This window comes from Chiloscyllium plagiosum, unplaced genomic scaffold (assembly GCF_037043375.1).
Source record: "Chiloscyllium plagiosum isolate Xiang-an unplaced genomic scaffold, Cpla_swu_hap1 HiC_scaffold_19, whole genome shotgun sequence".
NCBI classification, from domain to species: domain Eukaryota; kingdom Metazoa; phylum Chordata; class Chondrichthyes; order Orectolobiformes; family Hemiscylliidae; genus Chiloscyllium; species Chiloscyllium plagiosum.
In genome coordinates, this window is record NW_028270157.1 from 44,788,750 (window position 1) to 44,810,170 (window position 21,421).

At 39.7% G+C, this 21,421-nt stretch overlaps 1 protein-coding gene across 1 annotated transcript in view; it reads right to left on the bottom strand.

Annotated features, from left to right (window-relative positions):
• Window positions 1-588: 588 nt before the first annotated feature.
• Window positions 589-21,421, bottom strand: part of itfg2 (integrin alpha FG-GAP repeat containing 2) — an 83,378-nt gene continuing 62,545 nt past the window's right edge. The window contains exons 11-12 of the mRNA XM_087997281.1: window positions 20,516-20,686; window positions 589-913 (exon numbers count right to left, since the gene is read on the bottom strand). Of these exons, the coding sequence (XP_087853407.1) occupies window positions 804-913; window positions 20,516-20,686 (281 nt within the window). The 3' untranslated portion in view covers window positions 589-803. The remainder of the gene's footprint in view (window positions 914-20,515; window positions 20,687-21,421) is intronic.

Consider the following 21,421-nt stretch of genomic DNA (forward strand, 5'->3'; position numbering starts at 1 on the left):
ATTTTAGAGACCATTGGGTTCCACTGTCAATCTTGGCAGTTAATACCTCTGCCAGTGGGCCTATCCTTTGACCAGTGCTCTGGACATTCCAGCTAAGGAACTCACCCACCATTTTTATTTTGGATGATGAACACAGAAGTTGTCTTTTGGAAGATCCCAACATTCCTGATGGAGGGGTTATGCCCGAAATGTTGACTCTCCTGCTCCTCAGATGCTGCCTGACTGGCTGTGCTTTTCCAGTGCGACACGCTTTCAACTGTAATCTCCAGCATCTGCAGTCCTCACCTTTTCCTAGAAGATTCCAACAGTTGGCAATATTCTGCAAAAGGTCAAGACCTGGAAATACAGCAGTATATTTCGCAAAGCATCTAAGGCTTTGTGGCTCATTAAAACTGCTTTGCCAGTCTTATTTCTTTCTCCTGTTACGTAACCACTGCTAAGACATACACAATTCATGACACTCAGATGTTTTAAATTGGGAAAGAAAACTATTAAATATATTATTCACTTATGAATCTATTTATAACATGAGAAACATTAATTTGGGCTTATATCCCTCTGCAAGTATCGATATGGATTACTCTGAAGTTCCATGTAAGATTTAATTTTATTTACTTGTTGCAAAGTCATTAACATGCTTCTCCTTTGGTTAAAATTGTTCTCAACTGTTTATCCATAGGTCTCCGGATTGCGACGTGGAGAAATGAGAAGCCAGTTTTGTTGGTTTACCAACATAGATCATAAAAACTTGCAGTCATTGCCATTTTTCCCCACATAGTTTAAGGTTGAACAGACAGTCCAGACTAACATAGTTTGTGCAACTTGTCCTCCTTGTTGATATATCCTGAAAGTTTGTCAGGAAAGTAGAGTGTCTGGTGTAGCATGGCTTGGACAGCACTGCTGTTATTTACATCTGAAATACATGGAGACAAAAATAGGAGGAGGAGTGATTTCTTAAATAATTCCTTTAATTTGCTTATCATGCTTTCAGGAAGGCAGCCCGTTTAAGACGACAACAGTTTCATTATCAGAATAAAGCATCTTTTAAACATAATACAGACAGTAAAGATTAAAATCTGATACCATCCAACTTCCACCCCAAAACAGTAAAGCCACAAATAGGTTTCTGGAACTGACAGTCCCAGAAGCGGAATTTACTAAAGGTGCACAGAATGAGCAAAGCACAATGAGCAATGCGATTAGTTGACTTTTGTAAATCATATCAGCATTGCTTTATAAATTTCATTGAATTTTTTTTGTTGTTGTTTGTTAGAGAATAGAATCCTCTCTGGCCTTTTGTATAATATTTAATTAGTTTGATTTTTTTTTTCTTCTTTTAATGTGGAATAAAATACTGTTTTATTATTAAAACTAAATCTGCAGTATTACCTGCTTGTGTTTCAATTAAAGACCACCTCCTTCAAACCAAATAAAAAATATAATCTACCAGCCTGGTTTCAGTCTAAGATCTAACCTTTCCAGTAAGAACATCACTTGGAAATGTGACAATGTCCTTATTGTAGCAAAGTAACTGCACACAGTATTCCGTGCCAACGTTCAGGTAGGTTGAAGAACTGCCTACGGAGCAACCATGAATCACTATGGTCTCCTGCTGAGGCTCCTTCTCCCCTCCATCTTCTCAAAACTTGTTCTGCTCCATGTTGGCTGTGCTAATTCCTCTGGTCATGTTTTATTCTAAGGAGAATTCTACAACATCAGGAATGGCTGGACCAAAGTAGTTTGTGCAGGAGCACTGAAACTGAAACAAATCCTTCAGCAGCTACTACCCCAGTCCCTATATACTTTATCAACTTTAGAAACCACAAAATGCTTGTATAATTGTAGCATTAGCCGGTATAAACCCAGCAGCAGCTAATATGAAAGTGGTTGATAATTCCTTTGAATGATGCTGTTGAGGTCCTCCCTGCTGCTGAACAAGTGATCAGGCCTATGGGATTAAGAATCATGAAGACAGTTGTCAAATAGTTGTCTCACTGAACCTGGCAGTAATCCCGAGGCCCAGACTATTGGCTGATCATGACAGCTTGTGGAACTTAAATTCAATTAATATATCTCTAATATAAACTGGTCCTAATAATGCTGACCATTAAGCAATCATTCGTTGTTATAAAAACACATTTGGCTCACTAATGTCCTTTAGGGAAGTTACCCATTCCGATCCAATGATGACTCCACATTCACAGTAATATAGTTGACTCTTAACTAATATATGAAAAGGCCTAGCAAGGTTCTCAGCATAAGGTCAGCTGGGATGGACAACAAATGCTGGTCTCGTTAGTGACACCCACATTCCATTAAAGATTTTGAAAATAAGTTTGAATAATGGATTTCAGAATGGTAGCATTGGCATGTAATCAGCATTACATGCTGATTGTCATGATCTACCTACGTTGCATACCTCTGCTGGTCTTGCATCAACATCCTCATCAATATGATGTCCAGCATAACTCACTGCAAAAATTGTGCCCGTACAATGGGCACTGTTTTGGACTCAAAAAGCAGGAAATACACACCTAAATTTTGAACTTTAAAAATCATCTACATTTTTACTCTCTATTTGGCCACCCAAATTAAATCTAATTACTTTCTGCAGGGTCAAAACAAGAGAATGATCTTTTGAGCTTTCTGGTACATCAGTCAGCTTTTTGGAAAATCTCCCACGTCCTGATGTAAGTTGATGGCAACATGCCTGAAGTTTTCCAGTAAATTGTCCCACAGCATGTTTTGCAAGTAGTGTAGAGTCTCAGAAGTTGTTACCATATTTACCAATCTTTGCTTGAATTCTCCCAGTTCTCATCTCAAAGATACGCAATACCATGGTCCTTTCCCAATGCCTAATGGGGTTTGTTTTTTCTCTGACTCCCAATAAACAATAGTCATTAGCTTAATATTGACCTTATTTGGGCATTCCCACAACTGACACCTTAAATTATCATCATTTCTCTGGGGTGTGAAAATGATGACTTTTCCTGCTAGCGAGAAATCCTAACTCTAGAACTGGCATTAAGTTTAAGTTCTTTTAAAAGACAATAACTTGCCATCATTTCATTCAAACCTCTTCATTTCAAAGCAGGAGTCAAATATTTGTCTTTTCCACAGCTTTGTTGAAAATAATTATTTATCTAGACCTTTATATTCATTTCTATTTTCTGCTTAACACTTTTGGTCTCATCAACCATCAATATGGCGGCTCGTGGATTGAGATGCCTTTAAATAAACTAACAGTAAAGATATGGAAGGACAGGGTGTCAAGGAAGAAATAATAGAAGCTTGTCAGAAGTGATTATCATGGGGATTTTAATGTAAATATAAACTGGTAAAATAAGATGACTAAAAAGTAATCTAGATGAAGAATTAATTACATGTTTTCAGGACATTTTCTTAGATCAGCAGGTTATAGCATCAACCAGACAGCAAACTATCGAGACCAGGTTTCAATCAACAAGATATGATTCATTACTGAATTCAGAGTGAAAGTACCGCTGGTTAGAAGCAACCATAATATGTTTGAATTTGACATACTGTTTGAGAGAGAGAAGTGTGGGCCCGAGATGACTATTTTGAATTTAAACAAGGACAAATATGGACAAATGAAAGTAGAGCTAGCGAAAGCAAACCACCAATTTAGGTTAAGGGATAGTCAATAGAAATGCAATGGCAAACATTTAAAGGGAAATTTCAGAAGGTGCAGAACAAATACATTAAAAAATGAGAAAAATTCTGAGGGTTAGACTCCATCATCTGTGGTTAGCTACAAAAGTAAAAGATAGTATCAAACTCAAAGAAAAGCTATATAATTGTTCAAAGATAGGTAATATCTTTAGAAGACTGGACAGAATATGAAACGAGAGCAAAGATTGACTAAATAATTAATATGGAGTGAAAAAATAGAGTACGAGAAAATTAGCCAAAAATATAAAAACAAGCAGAAGTTTCTTCAGATTTTTAAAAAAACGAGTTAACAAAGTAAGTGTTAGTTCGATAGGAAATGATGCTGGAGAATGAGTAATGGGTGAGGAGGAAATGGCAGATGAACTGAATAGATATTGTGCATTGATCTTCACTCGACAGCATACAAGTAATATCCTGGAAATAGCTGTAAATCAAGAACTGAAAAGGAGAAAACTCAAGAAAATTACAATTGCCAAGGAACTGGTAAAGTAGATTAAAGTAATGAGTAAGTTGTTGAAACTGTGAATTCTCAAGTCCCCAGGTCCTGATGGATTTCAAAAGTAACAAGATAGTGATGTGTTAGTTTAAATTTTCCAAAACTTATTACATTCAGACAGAAGATTTCTTTACATTGGAAAATAACTAACGTAACTGCTTTATTCAGGAAGGCAGAAAGCAGTGAACTACAGGCCAGTTGGTTTAGCATCTGTCATATGCTGTCATGTCATGTCATCTGTCATGTTTGGAAAGTTAAAGTCCCTTACCATAACCATCCTATTATTCTTACAGATAACTGAGATCTCCTTACAAATCTGTTTCTCAATTTCCCTCTGACTATTGGGAGATCTAAAGTACAATCCGAATAAGGTGATCATCCCTTTCTAATTTCTCAGTTCCACCCAAATAACTTCCTTGGCTGTATTTCTGGGAATATCCTCCCTCAGCACAAATATAATGCTATCCCTTATCAAAAACACCACTCCCCCTCCTCTCTTGCCTCCCTGTCTGTCCTTCCTGTAGGATTTGTATCCTGGAACATTAAGTTGCCAGTCCTGTCTATCCTTGAGTCATGTTTCTGTAATTGCTATGATATCCCAGTCCCATGTTCCTAACCATGCCATGAGTTCATCTGTCTTGCATTGAAATAAATGCAATTTAATTTATCAGCCCTACTTTGTTCATGGCTTTGTCCTTGCCTGCCCTGACTGTTTGACTTGCCTTTGTTCTCAACTGTACCAGTCTCAGATGGATCTCGTTCCTCATTATCTCTCCGGGTCCCAATACCAACCACCCCCACCACACCCTCCACCACCAACTTAGTAGGTTAAATCCTCCCAAGCAGTTCTAGCAAATCTCCCTGCCAGTTTATTAGTCCCATCCCAATTTAGGTGCAACCCATCCTCCTTGTACAGGTCACTTCTACCCCAAAAGAGATTCCAATCATCCAAAAATGAGAATCATTCTCCCATACACCAACTCCTCATCCATGCATTCATCTGCTCTATCCTCCTATTCCAGCCCCCACTAGCTCATAGCACCGGGAGTAATCCAGATATTACTACTCTCAAAGGCCTCCTTTTTAAATTCATGCCTAACTCTCTGCAATCTCCCTTCAGAATCTCAACCTTTTCCCTCCTATGTCGTTGGTTCCAATGTGTACAATGACCTCCGGCTGTTGTTTTGACTTTATTTCTCCAAAGTTCCAAAACAATGCAACAGCATAAGAAACAGTAATTGCTGCTCCTGGAATTTGAGGAAGTCACCTTCAGCACCTAAAATACCTCAAAAAAAAAAGAGTAGCTGTTACAGCCAGAAATTTTTCCCATCCTCCATCTTGGATTATTGAAGGAAATAAAAATTCATGGTGCTAACACATATACAACATGGATAGAAGATCGGCTGGCCATTAGGAAGCAGAGAATTGATGTAAATGAGTCTTTTTCAGACTAGCTGGTTGTAATAAGTGGTGTGTCACAGAGGTTGGTGCGCGGGCCTCAACAGTTTACAGTTATATATAAATAATTTGGATGAAGGGACAAAAGGTGTGGTAGCTAAATTTGCTGATAACACAAAGATAGGTAAGGAACCTGAGTTGTGAAGAGGATATAAGCAGCTTACAGAGAGATGTACATCAGTGAAGTGAGTGGGCAAAGATCTAGCAATGGAGTATAACATGGGAAAATGTGAAATTGTCCGTTTCGGCAGAAAGAATTTTAAAAATGCACATTATCTAAATGATAAAAGGTTGAAGAGCTTGGAGGTGCAGAGAAATCTGGGAGAACCTGTGCAGGAGTCAAAGGTCCATATGTGGGTACAACAAGTGATCAAGAGAAGTTAATGGAATGGTATGTTTTATTGTCCAGGTGTTTGTACTCATTCTACCTACACAGCACATGGACTACACTGGTTCAAGAAGCAGCACACCATCACCACCTCAACGGTTATTAGGAACAGGCAATAAATGACCAGCCAGTGGTACTCACATTCTATATGCAAATTAAAACAGGTTTTGGGAGGAGAATTGAATGCAAGAGTAGGAAGGGTATATTTCAGTTATACAGCACATTGGCAAGACCAATTTAGCAGACAGAGATGAGGGAAAAAAAATCGCAGTTTGGAATGCACTTTCTCAAAAGGGAATGGATGCAGAATCTTTAAATATTTTTTGAGAGAGAGTTAGTTAGATTCTAGATTACCAAGGGCAAAAAAAATTATTGGGGGTATGCCAGAATGGGTATTTGAGATTAAAATTAGATCAACCATGATCTTATAGAATGACAGTGAAGACTTGATGAGCTGAGTGTTCATACGTTCATAAATGCTCTCCAACGGCTTTCTGAATTTTTGTCCCTCAGTTATGAAATTCACCTGTACTTATTTCCAATTACTATGTCCATACATGATGTGGGATGTTAGGGCAGTAAAAAGGATGCAGAAGAAGGACACAAGATTAATACCTAGTATTAAAAAGAATCATTAGCATTCCTGGGTAGTAAAGATATATGTCTGTACACTTTCTCAGAAAATAATGGACATACAGAACTGGTCTTGCTGTTAATACTGATAAGGTTGTATCCCTTCTCAGATTGGGACTGCTGTTGTGAAGCTGACAAATGCAGAGGTATTGGTGGGTTTGGATAAGGTATTACATCGTCCTCTTGATAAATTGAAGAAATTATCTTTGAGGAAACATTAAACAGATTGGGAGTGTACGCATTAGATTTTAGAAGAAAGAGGTAAGATCATGGAAACATTTGATATGAAAAATACACTGTCTGTATTTCAAAGATTGACCAAGCAAAGATTGCCTAGTTTAGTAATTGCTTTGTATACAGTGATGTACATTTGGAAAGATCATGTCAGGCTTTTAAGAACTCTGTTTGAAAAGCTAGCCAAAGCTAACCTCATCATAAGTGTAGCCAAGAACAAGTTTGTCAAGGACAAGGTCACTTCCTTACAGCATTCACTGAATGTCATGAGATGCCAGGGTTCAGGCAACAATATTTTTTGTAAACCAAGACAAAGGAATAACACTGCAATTTGGAGGTACAGTTTCTATAGGTAATCAGTTCCCAATATTAGCAATAGTAGTTATCTCAGTGACAAATTTGTTGAAGAAAAACACAACTTCCAAACAGTCAGTCATACGAAATGGCATTCAAAAAGTTGAAAGCCATTTTGATAAATAAACCAGTTTTAGTAAACCATTCAATGCTACTAATTGCACCAATGCCATAGGGATAGGAACAACGCCACTCCAAGACGAACATGCAGATGTGGAACAGCTAGTTAGCTATTTCTCTAAGAAACTTAATTTACATTTTGAAGAAATTGCTTGACCATTGAAAGGGAGGCGTTTAAGCTTGCTCCTGGCTTTTCAACATGCTGAAGCATATGCAACCAATAGGCAGGGGGAATAACTACTCTACAAAGACCACAGCCCACTTGTGTTCTTAGAAAAGATCAGAATATAAAACCATACAGTGTTCCATTAGAGTTTGATGTTATAACCACTTACAATAAGGATTTTTCTCCTTGCCAAATCCATAACTATTTGCTAATACTTTATCAAATGTTTAAAGAAATATTGTAGGAAATGACAGCACTGAGTTATGATAAATTCAGTGGGTGTTTGAATACTGATCAATTCTAATTTAAAAGCAAAATCCTATGGATGCTCAAAATCGGAAATAAAAACCAGAAATTTCAGAAGAAAATGTGGAGGTCTGGCAGGATCTGTAGAGAGAAAGAGTTAACCTGCTGACTCCAGAGGCAGCTAGATATAGCACTTAGGGTGAATGGGATCAAAGGTTATGGGGAGAAAGCACAGTTAGGCTGTTGAGTTGGACAATCAGCCATGATCGTGATGAATGGCGGAGCAGGATCGAATGGCCAAATGGCCTCCTCCTGCTCCTATCTTCTTTGTTTCTATGTACTGCTGACTAGGTGATTGATGACCTCCTCCATTAGTGGGCAGCTTCTTAGCCCCCTTCTTCCTATACAGCCAATGGTCACTGTTCAGCTGATTACAGTGCTAGACAGCACCATCTTTCTCATGGTACCTTGCTTCAACATCATGCTGGAGGCCACAGAGCTCCTCAGCAATCCCTAAGAAATCCAGACAAGTGGTAGTGAGTGGGGTTGGTGAGCCCTGTTCAACCTCTTAGCTCTGTTCTCAAGTTGGAGATGTGCAAGTCATCTAGCTAACAGACTGGTCATACAATGCTCCTCTGTCAGTACCATCAACGTTGTGGAATATGGACAGCCTCCATAATAGATATGTTAGAATGTATTCTTGGCTGAAATGTCCCCAGCCTGAAGATCTAAACCCGGCTCAGGGTGAGGAGTGGTCCCAGGGAAGCCGGGAAAAACAAGTTTTTACATACAAGGACAATTACAGCTAATAGAATGCTTCAGGTGTGGGGTGGAATGAGACTAAAACCTAAATTTAAAGTTCCAGAGAATGAGGATACAAAAGTAACAATGCAGACAGATAAAAATAAACAGTTGTATATCCTTTTCCAAACTAGGGACATAGGATATCCAAAGAATAAACAGATAGTCATTTATTGACTACTTCATGATAAAACTATTTAATTCAGACCACTTAAAATGGAGTTTGGGTATCAAAACAATAATGATTAGAAGGGCTGATGCAGAGTTTTAAATACTTAGTCGTAATTATGGCAACAAATGAAATATTTCTAAAATAAACAAAAGGTGAAAAGAATCATCAAAGGCAGGTAAGCTCAATTAGAACGGACCTAGTCAATTAGATTTATGTAAGTCGAACATCAGTTCACAGAACCAATATTGACTAAAATGAAAATTTCAAAATGTGGCCTTTTTGACAAGTTTATGCATGAAAGGATCCTAGGAACAGCAGAAGCTCTTTAGTCCACCAAGCTTACACTGCCATTCAATTAGATCATGGGTAATCATCTACGTCAATGCTATTTTAAAACATTATTTTCTCTTTCTCTCTCAAACACTGTTTACATTAAAAATATAATTTGAAAGGCTCTCAAGGGAAACACCATGGGCACAGCTGGGTTCTGAATTTAAAGAGGTAAATGTCAGCCAACAAACCTGTTCCCACAGTCAGTATTTTTAGATGAAATAGGAATTTCTCACGTTATTGCAATTCTACCAAATTAGTAAAATATGTAGAGACTGCCTGGAAGAACTGCATGCCCTTAATATAACCCTGTGCCAACCATTTCTGTTCTGAATTCAAATACGTTCTAAAATAATAGTTACATTTAGAAAATACTTACGAACATTTTGGTTACTGATAAAATGCTATTTACAGCTGAAAGAGTCAATTTGACATTTTAAGTGCTTTTCCAACATAACTGATCTTCCAGTTGCAGAGCTGGGACTGCAGGGGTAATTTTGAAGTCTCAGCCTCATTACCACTGAGCTGGAAAGCTAAGGTGTCTGTCAAACATTCTAGTTGCAAGCTGTCTGACTATTACTGTCCTAGATCGAGATTCCCTAGCAAGGTAAATCCTGTTTTTTTTTGGGGGGGGGGGGGGGGGAAGGGATTTCAGAATAATTCTGGTTCAGGTTAGATTAGCATCAAGCATTTGTAAGAATCTTCAACCAGAATTGCTAAGTGGATGATCTATCTTGGCCTTTTCCAGAGATCCCCAGCATCATTGATGTCAGCCTTTAGCCAATTCGATTCGCTCCATGTGATATCAATAAATTGTTGAAGGCACTGGATAGAGGCCCTGACAACATTCCAGCAATAGAAGTGAAGATGTGTATTTGAGAATTTGCCATTCTCCTATTCTAGTTCAATTGATATCTACCTGACAATGTGGAAAATTGCCCAGGTATGTCCCACACACAAAAAATAGGAAAAGTCCAATCCAGCCAGTTTCTGCCCATCAGTCTATTCGCAGTCATCAGTAAATTGATGAGAGGTGCCATCAACAGTGGTATCAAGCAGCATCTGCTTAGCAAAAGCAGTTTCACTCAGACCATGTTTGGGTTTTTCCAGAGCCATGCACTCCTGATGTCATTAGGGCCTTGTTTCAAACACGGAAAAAGAAGCTGGAATCCAAAGGTGAAATGGGATTGGTTCCCTTTGACATCAAGGGCAAGATCAAGCATTTGACTAAGTGTGACATCAAGGAATCCTAGCAAAACCCGATACAATGGGAATCAGGGGATAATTCTCCGCAAGTTGCAGTCAGTCATATCTGGCACAAAGGTAGATAGTGATGGTTGTTGTAAATCAGTCAGATCAGTTCCAGTACAGCTCTACAGGGTAGTGTCCTGGTGCTGGGCCAAATCATCTTCAGCTGCTTTGTCAGAAGGTCAGAGGTAGAGATGTTCGCTGAAGGTTGCACAATGTTCAATACCATTCGTGACTTCTCAGATGCTGAAGCAGTCCATATTCAAATGTAGGTTTGGGCTGAAAATTAGCAAGTAACATTTGCACTACATAAATGCAAGGCAATGGCCCTCTCCAACAAGATACAATCTAACCATCACCCCTTGATATTCAATGGCATTACCATCAATTAATCCCTTTTGAAAATGGAGAAAGGCCAATTTTCACAGTATTAGGCAAGAACTTTCAAAAGCTGATTGGGGATAGATGTTCGCAGGTAAAGGGACGGCTGGAAAATGGGAAGCCTTCAGAAAAGAGATAACGAGAATCCAGAGAAAGTATATTCCTGTTAGGGTGAAAGGAAAGGCTGGTAGGTATAGGGAGTTCTGGATGACTTAAGAAATTGAGGATTTGGTTAAGAAAAAGAAGGAAACATATATCAGGTATAGACAGCATAGATCGAGTGAATCCTTAGAAGAGCATAAAGGCAGTAGGAGTATACTTAAGAAGGAAATCAGGAGGACAAGAAGGGGACATGAGATAGCTTTGGCATATAGAATTAAGGAGAATCCAAAGGGTTTTTACAAATATATTAAGGACAAAAGGGTAACTAGGGAGAGAATAGGGCTCCTCAAAGATCAGCAAGGTGGCCTTTCTGTGGAGCCGCAGGAGATGAGGGAGATACTAAATGAGTATTTTGCATCAGTATTTACAATGGAAAAAGATATGTAAGATGTAGACTATAGGGAAATAGATGGTGACACCTTGCAAAATGTCCATATTACAGAGGAGGAAGTGCTGGATGTCTTGAAATGCATAAAGGTTGATAAATCCCAGTACCTGATCAGCTGTACCCAAGAATTCTGTAGGAAGCTTGGGAAGTGATTGCTGGGCCTCTTACCGAGATATTTGTATCATCAATAGTCACAGGTGAGGTGCCGGAAGACTGGAGGTTGGCTAATGTGGTGCCACTTTTTAAGAAAGGAGGTAAGGACAAGCCAGGGAACTATAGACCGGTGAGCCTGACATCGGTGGTGGGCAGGTTGTTGGGGGGAATCGTGAGGGACAGAATGTTCATGTATTTGGAAAGGCAAGGACTGATTAGGGATAGTGAAAATGGCTTTGTGCGTGGGAAATCATGTCTCACAAACTTGATTGAGTTGTTTGAAGAAGTAACAAAGAGGATTGATGAGGGCAGAGCGGTAGATGTAATCTATATGGACTTCAGTAAGGCGTTCGACAAGGTTCCCCATGGGAGACTGGTTAGCAAGTTTAGATTTCATGGAGTACAGGGAGAACTAGCTATTGGGTGGTAGTGGATGTTTGTTTTTCAGAATGGAGGCCTGTGACCAATGGAGTATCACAAGGATCCGTGCTGGTTCCTCTACTTTTTGTCATTTACATAAATGATTTAGATGCAAGCATAAGAAGTACAAGTTAGTAAGTTTGCTGATGACACCAAAATTGGAGGTGTAGTGGACAGTGAAGAGGTTTACCTCAGATTACAACAGGATCTTGGCCAATGGGCTGAGAAATGGCAGATGGAGTTTGATTCAAATAAATGCGAGGTGCTGCATTTTGGGAAAGCAAATCTTAGCAGGATTTATACACTTAATGGTAAGGTCCTAGGGAGTGTTGCTGAACAAAGAGACCTTGGAGTGCAGGTTCATAGCTCCTTGAAAGTGGAGTCACAGGTAGATAGGATAGTGAAGAAGGCATTTGGTATGCTTTCCTTTATTGGTCAGAGTATTGAGTACACGAGTTGGGAGGTCATGTTGCGGCCGTACAGGACATTGGTTAGGCCACTGTTGGAATATTGCATGCAATTCTGATCTCCTTCCTATCAGAAAGATGTTGGGAAACTTGAAAGCGTTTGGAAAAGTTTCACAAGGATGTTGCCAGGGTTGGAGGATTTGAGCTATAGGGAGAGGCTGAACAGTGTGGGGCTGTTTTACCTGGAGCATCGGAGACTGAGGGGTGACCTTATAGAGGTTCACAAAATTATGAGGGGCATGGATAGGATAAATAGACAAAGTCTTTTCTCTGGGGTTGGAGAGTCCAGAACTAGAGGGCATAGGTTTAGGGTGAGAGGGGAAAGATATAAAAGAGACCTAAGGGGCAATCTTTTCAAACAGAGGGTGGTATGGAATGAGGTGCGAAAGGAAGTGGTGGAGGCTGGTACAATTGCAACATTTAAAAGGCATTTGGATGGGTATATAAATAGGAAGGTTTTGGAGGGATATGGGCCGGGTACTGACAGGTGGGACTAGTTTGGGTTGGGATATCTGGTCGGCATGGATGGGTTGGATCGAAGGGTCTGTTTCCATGCTGTACATCTCTATGACTCTATCTACATCCTGCAAGTTACCACTGACCAGAAACTGAACTGGGCTAGCCATATAATACCATGGTTACAAAAGCAAGTCACAGACAAGGGAATCCCGCTGTGAGTAACTGACCTCCTGACTCCCCAAAGCCTGTCCACCAACCTACAAGCCACAAGTCTTGTAGGCAGCACAAGTGGGCGGCACGGTGGCACAGTGGTTAGCACTGCTGCCTCACAGCGCCAGAGACCCGGGTTCAATTCCCGCCTCAGGCGACTGACTGTGTGGAGGTAAGTGTTATAAGTGTTAGGTAAGGGGTAAATGTAGGGGTATGGGTGGGTTGCGCTTCGGCGGGGCGGTGTGGACTTGTTGGGCCGAAGGGCCTGTTTCCACACTGGAAGTAATCTAAAGTCAGGAGTATAATGGAATACTTCCCAGGTGCGTAGTCGAGTGCAGCTCCAACAATACTCAAGAAGCTTGACATCATTCAGAACAAAGCAGCCTGCTTGATTGGCACCACATCCATGAACATCCACTTCCTCCACCACCAACACTCAGTCACAGCAGTGTGTATTATCTACAAGATACACTACAGAAATTCACCAAAGCTCCTTTGACAGCACCTTCCAAGTCACTCACCATCCTCACTTGGAAATAATTATGTCGTTCCTTCACTATTCCTGGGTCAAAATCCTGGAAGTGACCCCTAATGGAACTGTGAGTCTACTTACGTCAAATGGACTGCAACAGCTCTTTCTCAGGGACAATTACTCACAGGCAATAAATGCTAACCCAGCCAGTGCCACCCATATCCCATGAATAAATTTTAAAAGGTTCATCTTATACAGTCTTTTCTACTTTCCGGACCCCACAAAATAATTATTTCAAGTTTATCTTTGCTGTGCATCTTTAACTCCATCACTCTGACCAGTTTTATTCTTTATATAAAGGTACTTGGATGCTGATAATTACGCAGCAGCAAAATGGTGACAACATTCTTGGTGAGGGCTAAGTTAGACTTCAAGACTACATCGTCAGGAGTTTCTGATAGGCACCTACAAAAGCTGGGATTTGCTGTGAAATGGCCCTGCAGAAATTTTGCTTCGTTTATTGGTGCATGAAACATTATACCAAACTCTCCCCTAGCCTTTCCCATGTGCCTCACTGGAATGACCAAATACAAATGGCAGGCTCAGAGAGGACAACAATACCCTCCTAAATTGTTCCCTTTGCCCTGAAGAATATGCATATGCATCCCTGCTTAAAAACATAGGTTCCCAAAAATTATTCAATAAGGTGGATCAAATCGACTCTATTCACACAGACAGCTTGTGCATAGTTTGCTATATAAATAAATGTTTGGTAGTGCAGAACTTAAACATTGCTAAAAATAGACTAGTAATTGAAGCCCTTCATTGTGTAGTTGTTAGAACTAGGACAAAAAAAAACTCTGGGAAAAAAGGTCAATTTATTCACAATGAAAGAAGAGTACAGATTGGATTATAATCTGTGAGAGAAAGAGAGAGGGCGAGTGTGAGACAGCACAATCAAAAGTGTTTAAAAAAAAAGACTGAGCAAAAGAGAGCACAACCAAAAGAGTAAAAAAGAACAAGCGAAAGAAAGCGCAAGTGAAACAGACTCAGGGAGTGAGCAAAAGATAATGCAAGCAATATCAGGCACAAGAAACAAATGGGGGCGCGAGAGAGTGTAAGCACACAAGAGAAAATGCGAGAGCACATTGTGCCAATGAAACAGACCTTGAGCAGAATAAAGCGTGAGCAAGGAGAACATATAACTAAGAGCAGGAGTAGGCAATTCAGCCCCTTGAGCCTGCTCTACCATTTAATATGATCATGGCTGATGTCTTCCACCTCAACTCCACCTGCCTCTCTGCTCTCCATAACCTTTCAACTGCTACTAATTAAAAATCTGTCTAACTCTTCCTTAAATTTGATTAATGTTCCAACATTCACTGCACTTTGGAGTAATGCATTCCATAGATACACCACCATTTCAGAGAAGTAATTCCTCCTCATTGCTATTTTAAGTCTGCTACCTCTTATTCTAAAACTATGACTTCATGTCCTAGATTGCTCCACCTGAAGAAACATCTTCAATACGTCTACTTCGTCATCCCCTTTAGCATTGTGTATACCTCAATTAGATTTCCACTCATTCTTCTAAATTCTAGGGAGCATAGACCTAAACTGCTTAATCTCACCTCATAAAGCAAACTCCTTTTCTCTGAAATCAATCTACTGAACATCCACCGAACTGCCTCCAATGCAAGTACATCCCTCCTCAAGTGAGCGGATCAAAACTGCTTGCAATACCCTAGCGGAGGTCTCACTAATGTTTTGTTCAGTTGCAACAACATTTCTCTACTTTAATACTCTATTTGTTTAGCAATAATGCCAACGTTTGATTTGTTTCCATAGGATCTGCTGTACCTGCATACTGGTTTTCTGTGATTCGTGAATAAGGACACCAGGATCCCTCTGCACCAAAGTATTCTGAAGTTTCTTTCCATCTAGATAATTAACTACTTCCTAATCCTCTGACCAAAGTGGAGAACCTCACACTTATCCATGTGGGGAGAGGGGAGGTGGCATGCATGTGCGCTCGTGGGAAAGAGAGAGCAAGGGCAAGGGTGAGGGAGGGCAAGGGCAGGTGAAAGCGAGGATGCGAGAGAGTGAGGGTCGGGACAGCCGAGAGTGAGGACAAGAGCAAGGGAAGGAAGGAAGGAAGGAAGCGAGGAAGGGAAGGACGGAAAGAAAAGAAAGAAAGACAGAACATGAGAGAATGAGAGAGGGAAACATAGCATACACTCAAGACAGCATGACAGTAAGAGTGAGATTGAGAGAAAAAGAGGGAGCAATACACACAGCGAGTAAGAGTGAGCAAGGGTGTGAGTTAGTATGACAGATGTGATAGAGCATGAGACAGAAGAAGACAGTGAGAGAGTTTTATCTACAAGAGACCTGAGTTAAAGTCTATGAGTGCCAAAAGTGTTCTACCTCAGACGGGAAGGCTTAAGCTGCTGGTTTCATGAGTTGAACTGGGAGGTTTTTTTGTAATTCGTTCATGGAAAGTGGCTACTGCTGATTTGGTTAGCATTTATTGCCCATTCCTAATTGCTCAGCAGAAAATGGCAGTGAACCACCTTCTTGAACTAATACAGTGCATTCATAGGGATTCTGTAGAGGGGATTCAGTAGGTATTAGGGAAGGCTAGTGGGCTTTTACTTCAAAGGAAATGAAGTTTAAAAATAGAGAAGTCTTGTAAAACTATAAGGTTCTAATTAGATCAAACCCAGAATACTGTGAGCATTTTTGGTCTCCTTATTCTAAGGGAACATATAACAGCATTGCAATAATTCAAAGAAGGTTCCCTCAGTTGATCCCGGATATGGAGAAATTTTCTTATGAAAAGAGATTAATTAGATTGGGTGTGTACTTATTGAAATTTAGAAGATCGAGAGACAACCTGATAGAAACATATTTGATTCTTTGAGGGCTTGACAAGATGAGGAGGGATTGTTTTTTTCTTGTGGAAGAGTCTACGTCCCAAAGTCACCCACTTAAAATAGAGACGAGAAGGAATTTTTTCTCTCAAAAAGTAATGAATCTGTGGAATGCTTTACTGCGGACAGCTGCGAAGGCAGATTATGAAGTATATTACAGCTCAGAATTCCAGATTTTTAATCAGTAAGGGTATGGGAAAATAAAAGGAAAGTGGAGTTAATGATTATCATATCAGCCATGATCTTATTAAATGGTGGAGCAAACTTGATGAGCCAAAAAGAGCTACTTTTACTCCTCCATCTTATGGTCACAGTGTTGCTATGATGGGTGTTCTAGGATTCTGACCCAGCAACAGTGAAACAGTGGCAATGTAGTTCCAAATTACCATGTGGTATGGCTTGGAAGGCATTTCAGGTAATAGTGTGCCCATGTATCCATCAGCCTTCTTCTAGGAGTTAGAGGTCAAGGATTTGTAAGGTTTTATTGAGTATCCTTGGGGAGTTGCTGCAGTAGACCTAACAGCTGGCGCACATTACTGCCAGTGTGTGTCAATGGTGAAGTGATAAAGGTTTAAAGTAGGGTGCCAGCCTGGTGGACCATGTTTTCCTGGACACTGTTGGAACTGCATTTGTCAGTATTCAATTGCTATCCAGATCTGTGCTTTCTAGATGACAGACAGGCATTGGGAGTTAGGATATGACTTTGTTGCCTCAGAATTCATTACCTCTACTCTGGTAACTGCCATTCACTGGTCCAGATCAGTTTTCAGCCAATGATAAACTCCAGGATGCTGATAGTGGGGGATTCAACAAATGTTGATGCCATTAAATGTCAAGTGGAGATAGTTAAATTTGCTTTAATTCAAAGTGGTCATTGCTGGTTCTTGGGTGGAATGAATGCAACTTACTATTGGATATTATTCAGGTCTTGCTATACATGGTCACGGTCTGCTTCAGAACCCAAGGAGTTGCGAATGGTGCTGCACAGTGTGTGTTTGTCAGTGACCACTTTCACTTCTGACCTTATGGTGGAGTGAAAGTCACTGATGAAACAGCTGAAGATGGTTGGGCCTAGGACATTACCTTGAGGAGCTCTGGCAAAGATTCCCTTGGAATGAGATGAATGACCTCAAACAAACACAACCATCTTCCTTTGTGCCAGATGTGACTCCAATCAGTGGAGACTATTCCAAATGATTACCATTTACACCTCTTTGCAAGAGCTCGTTGATGCCACACTCAGTTAAATGCAGCTTTGAAATCAAGGACATTCACTCTCATCTCACCTCTGGAATTCAGTTCTTTTATCTATATTTGGACCAAAGGCATAACAAGGCAAAACCGAAACCAAGCCTTAGCAGGCTGATTATTACAAAGCAAATACTGTTTGATAGCATCATCGGTAACCCCTTTGATTACTTTGTTGATGATCGAACATAGAGCAATGGGGCGGTAATGGAGCTGACCTGCCTTTTGTGCACAAGACATACCTGGGTAATTCTCCATGTTGCAGAGATTTCAGTGTTGTAGCTGTACTGAAAACAGCTTTTCTAGAGGTAATTCCGAAGCACAAGTCTTCTATACTATTGCAGGAAGGTTTTCAGTGCCCATAACGTTTGCAGTGACAATGTCTTGAGCCATTTCTTGATAACGTGGAGTAAACAGAACTTGCTTACAACTGCAATCCATGGGCTATCACTTCCTCATCATAAATTGCTGACTCATTTTCATAACAATGGTGTTCTTTGTTTACGTGCTTTTTACAGCTCTTATATGATTTTCTCTGATAGTTTTTTTTATTAAAACAGATATTAAGTAAATGTAGAAATGCAATAGGTCTGGCTGTATCTGTGGAGAGAAAGCAGAGTTAATGTTTCAAGTCCAGACCGATGTTAACTCTGCTTTCTCTCCTTTGATACTGTCAGATTTGCTGAGATTCTCCAGCTATCTCTGCTCCTGTTTCAGATTTCCAGCATCCATAGTTCTTTGTTTTATTTAATTAAATGTGTTTGGTTTAGATTGTTTGAATGAAGGTCATTTACAGAAGCCCTATGAAAAAGTATCAAGCAGACAATGTCTGCAGCTTTTGAGGCAAGGATTTAAAAATTAGCTCATTAGTTAGGTGCAGATGTGAATCATGCCATTTTCTCTTATATAACAAACCTGTAAGGCTTAATGACTATGGTAATCATACAAATATTTGATCTTGTTACTATAGTCTTCTATTGTTTTACCCATTTTGGGCATTATCATAAGAAAAAAAGTTTGATGTTAGAATTAACAATTCGGGTCCAGTGAGCCTTCCTCAGACCAGTTCTGAGGAAGAGTAACTGGACCCAAAACATTAATTCTGGTTTCTCTGCACAGATGCTACCAGACCTGCTGAGCTTTTCCAGCAACTTCTGTTTTTGTTTTTGATTTTCAGCATCTGTAGTTCTTTTGGCTTTCATTTGATATTAGAATTATTCAGTTATTTCTGAAAGACAGAGGAAACAGCTTTGAAGGACTGTATACAAATGCTTTACGTAAGAACAGGAGCAGTAGGCCATTTAGCCCCTTGAACTTGCTCCGACATTCAAGAAGGTCATGGCTGACCTGATTATAACATCAAATCCACAAACCTGTCTACCCCAACAACATTTCAATCCCTCGCTTAACAAAAATATACCCAACTCTGCCTTAAAAGTATTCAAGGACCCTACTTCCACCATCTCTTCATTGAGAAAATTCTAAAGATACACAATGCTCAGAAAAATTCATTCATAGGATGAGGGCATTACTGGCTAGGCCAGCATTTATTGCCCATCCAAAAGGGTAGTTAAGAATCAACCACATTGCTGTGGGCCTGGAGTCACATTCAGGCCAGATCAGGTAAAGATGACAAGTTTCCTTCCCTAAAGAACATTCATGAACCAGATCGATTTTTCCTGATAATGCTTTCATGGTCATCATTAGACTCCTAATTCCAAATGTTTGTCAACTTCAAATTCCACCATCTGCCATGCCAGAATTCAAATCTGGATCTCGAGGACATTAACTGGCCCTCTGGATTAACCCCTTACCAGGCAAAGACGAGTCAACTCATCTTCACCCAATTTGTCTTTTTCAGAGTGCGACGAGTAAACTCGTCCAAAACATATAATTTCAAAAACAGCCACAGACGAGTTATATGTCAATTCTCGGCATTTCTGGGCCCTTCTCATTTAGAAACGAGTATACTCGGTGACTCATACGTCTGGTAGCTGTGTCTCTTCTGCCTCAGGCATTGCAAGAAGTGTCGACGCACCGCTTTTGGGCACACACTGTCATTCGGTTTTTTCTGGGTTTTTTTTTTACAAATTATGCCCAGATGTCAAGATCAGAAGATGACAATGAGTATGTACCTTCTATTAGAAGCTTGGATACATCAGATGAGAGTGCAAGCTTGTCTGATAAGTTATTTCCATAATCAGCATTAAAAATACAATAAAAAAAGCAATAAAAAAACTCGTCTAAAAATGAAACGTTTTCTCCAAAAAAAGTCGCCAGGGAAGGGGTTAACAGCCCAGTTATAACACCACTAGGCCATTGCCTCCTCCTAATGCATAATTAACAGCAGTAATTAAACATTGACATCACATGCAATCTTAGTAAGATGTGACTTATAAACAAGAGAAAAAATGAAGACAAACCATGAAGAATTGAATCAATGAAGGAAGCAGAGAAGTCAAAGGCAGAGGGAGAAAATAGAGCAGAGAAGTAGGGGCAACCAAAGGTTAAAAAAGGTTCAGAGCTAGAGAAAAGAAATATGTTGGGGAAGAACATCATTGACAAAATAAAAATAATCGACTAAGTATTCTCATTAAAATTTGTCTTGGGTTGTGTGCCAGGCTTTTCTTTTAGCATATGAAGAGTAAACCTATATTCAGAGTTCATTTGTTGTTGGCTAGAAATGATACATGCCATACAGCCTCACTACGAGACAGAAATTAAAATCCTTTATATAGTAGCATAAATGGAAGAGAACAAAAATATTTCAGACATCGGCTAATTTCAAAACATTGAACATCGCTGTTCAAGTTTGTTTATGCGCATCAACAAAGCAATGTAATCCTTCCCACCAAAGCCAAGGATGAACATGAAAATACTCACCCACTGATGTTCCTTGTAGCAGGCTGTGGAACTCATCTGTTTCCAATACCTTCAACATATTGGTAGATTCCATTCTCTCTAACTCCACCCTCCAATAGATATAGATTTTGTGGTTGAAGCTGACATACACCAGACAGGGACTATTCCGACCATTTTTGCATGCATAAATACCTGGAGGGGGAAAGAGAGATGACAGTAAGCAATGGAGACCTGTTAAGTTTAAAAACCCCACGACATGGTGCATGCACAATTTCTTTCTTTCCATTCAAACCATCCAGGCTTAATAGAATCTTGAGATACTATTAATATGGCTTAATAGTTCCAAATGATACAGTAATAGTAGACTCTGTCAAACTTGCATCAAGGTTATTTTGGATTTTATTAACAACAACAATTTTTACCTGTATGACTGCTGTCATTGAACAAAACTTACTAAATGACTGGACAGACATGTTGAGAAGGTTTTGGTAGTTACGCTTTGAAGCTTAACCTTCTTTGGAGGTTAACAGACAATAAAGATCTAAAGGAGTGCGAGGTAGAAGTTAAGGCTCGCAAACAGAACTTCCAGAAACTTGAACTTTAGAACAGCACATCTAGATGGCTTTGCAAAGGTTGCTATCCTGGCCAAATTCTCCCATGTATCTGGCCATGTTGCCATAATGCACTGTGTCAGGGATCATCATTGACCCACTGGTCCCCAAATAAAAGTCTGATATAGTGTATGTTTAGACCAGATTGTAACCAATAGAATTTTTACATAGTTTATATAATGGATCTACTTCAGTAAAAGTGCCAATCATTTCAGAAGGATTGGTCTGAATCAAATACATATATATTAAAGCTGCATAGCTCAAAAAATTAATGTAAAAATCAAGAGTCATGTATAATAAAATATTATTGCATATT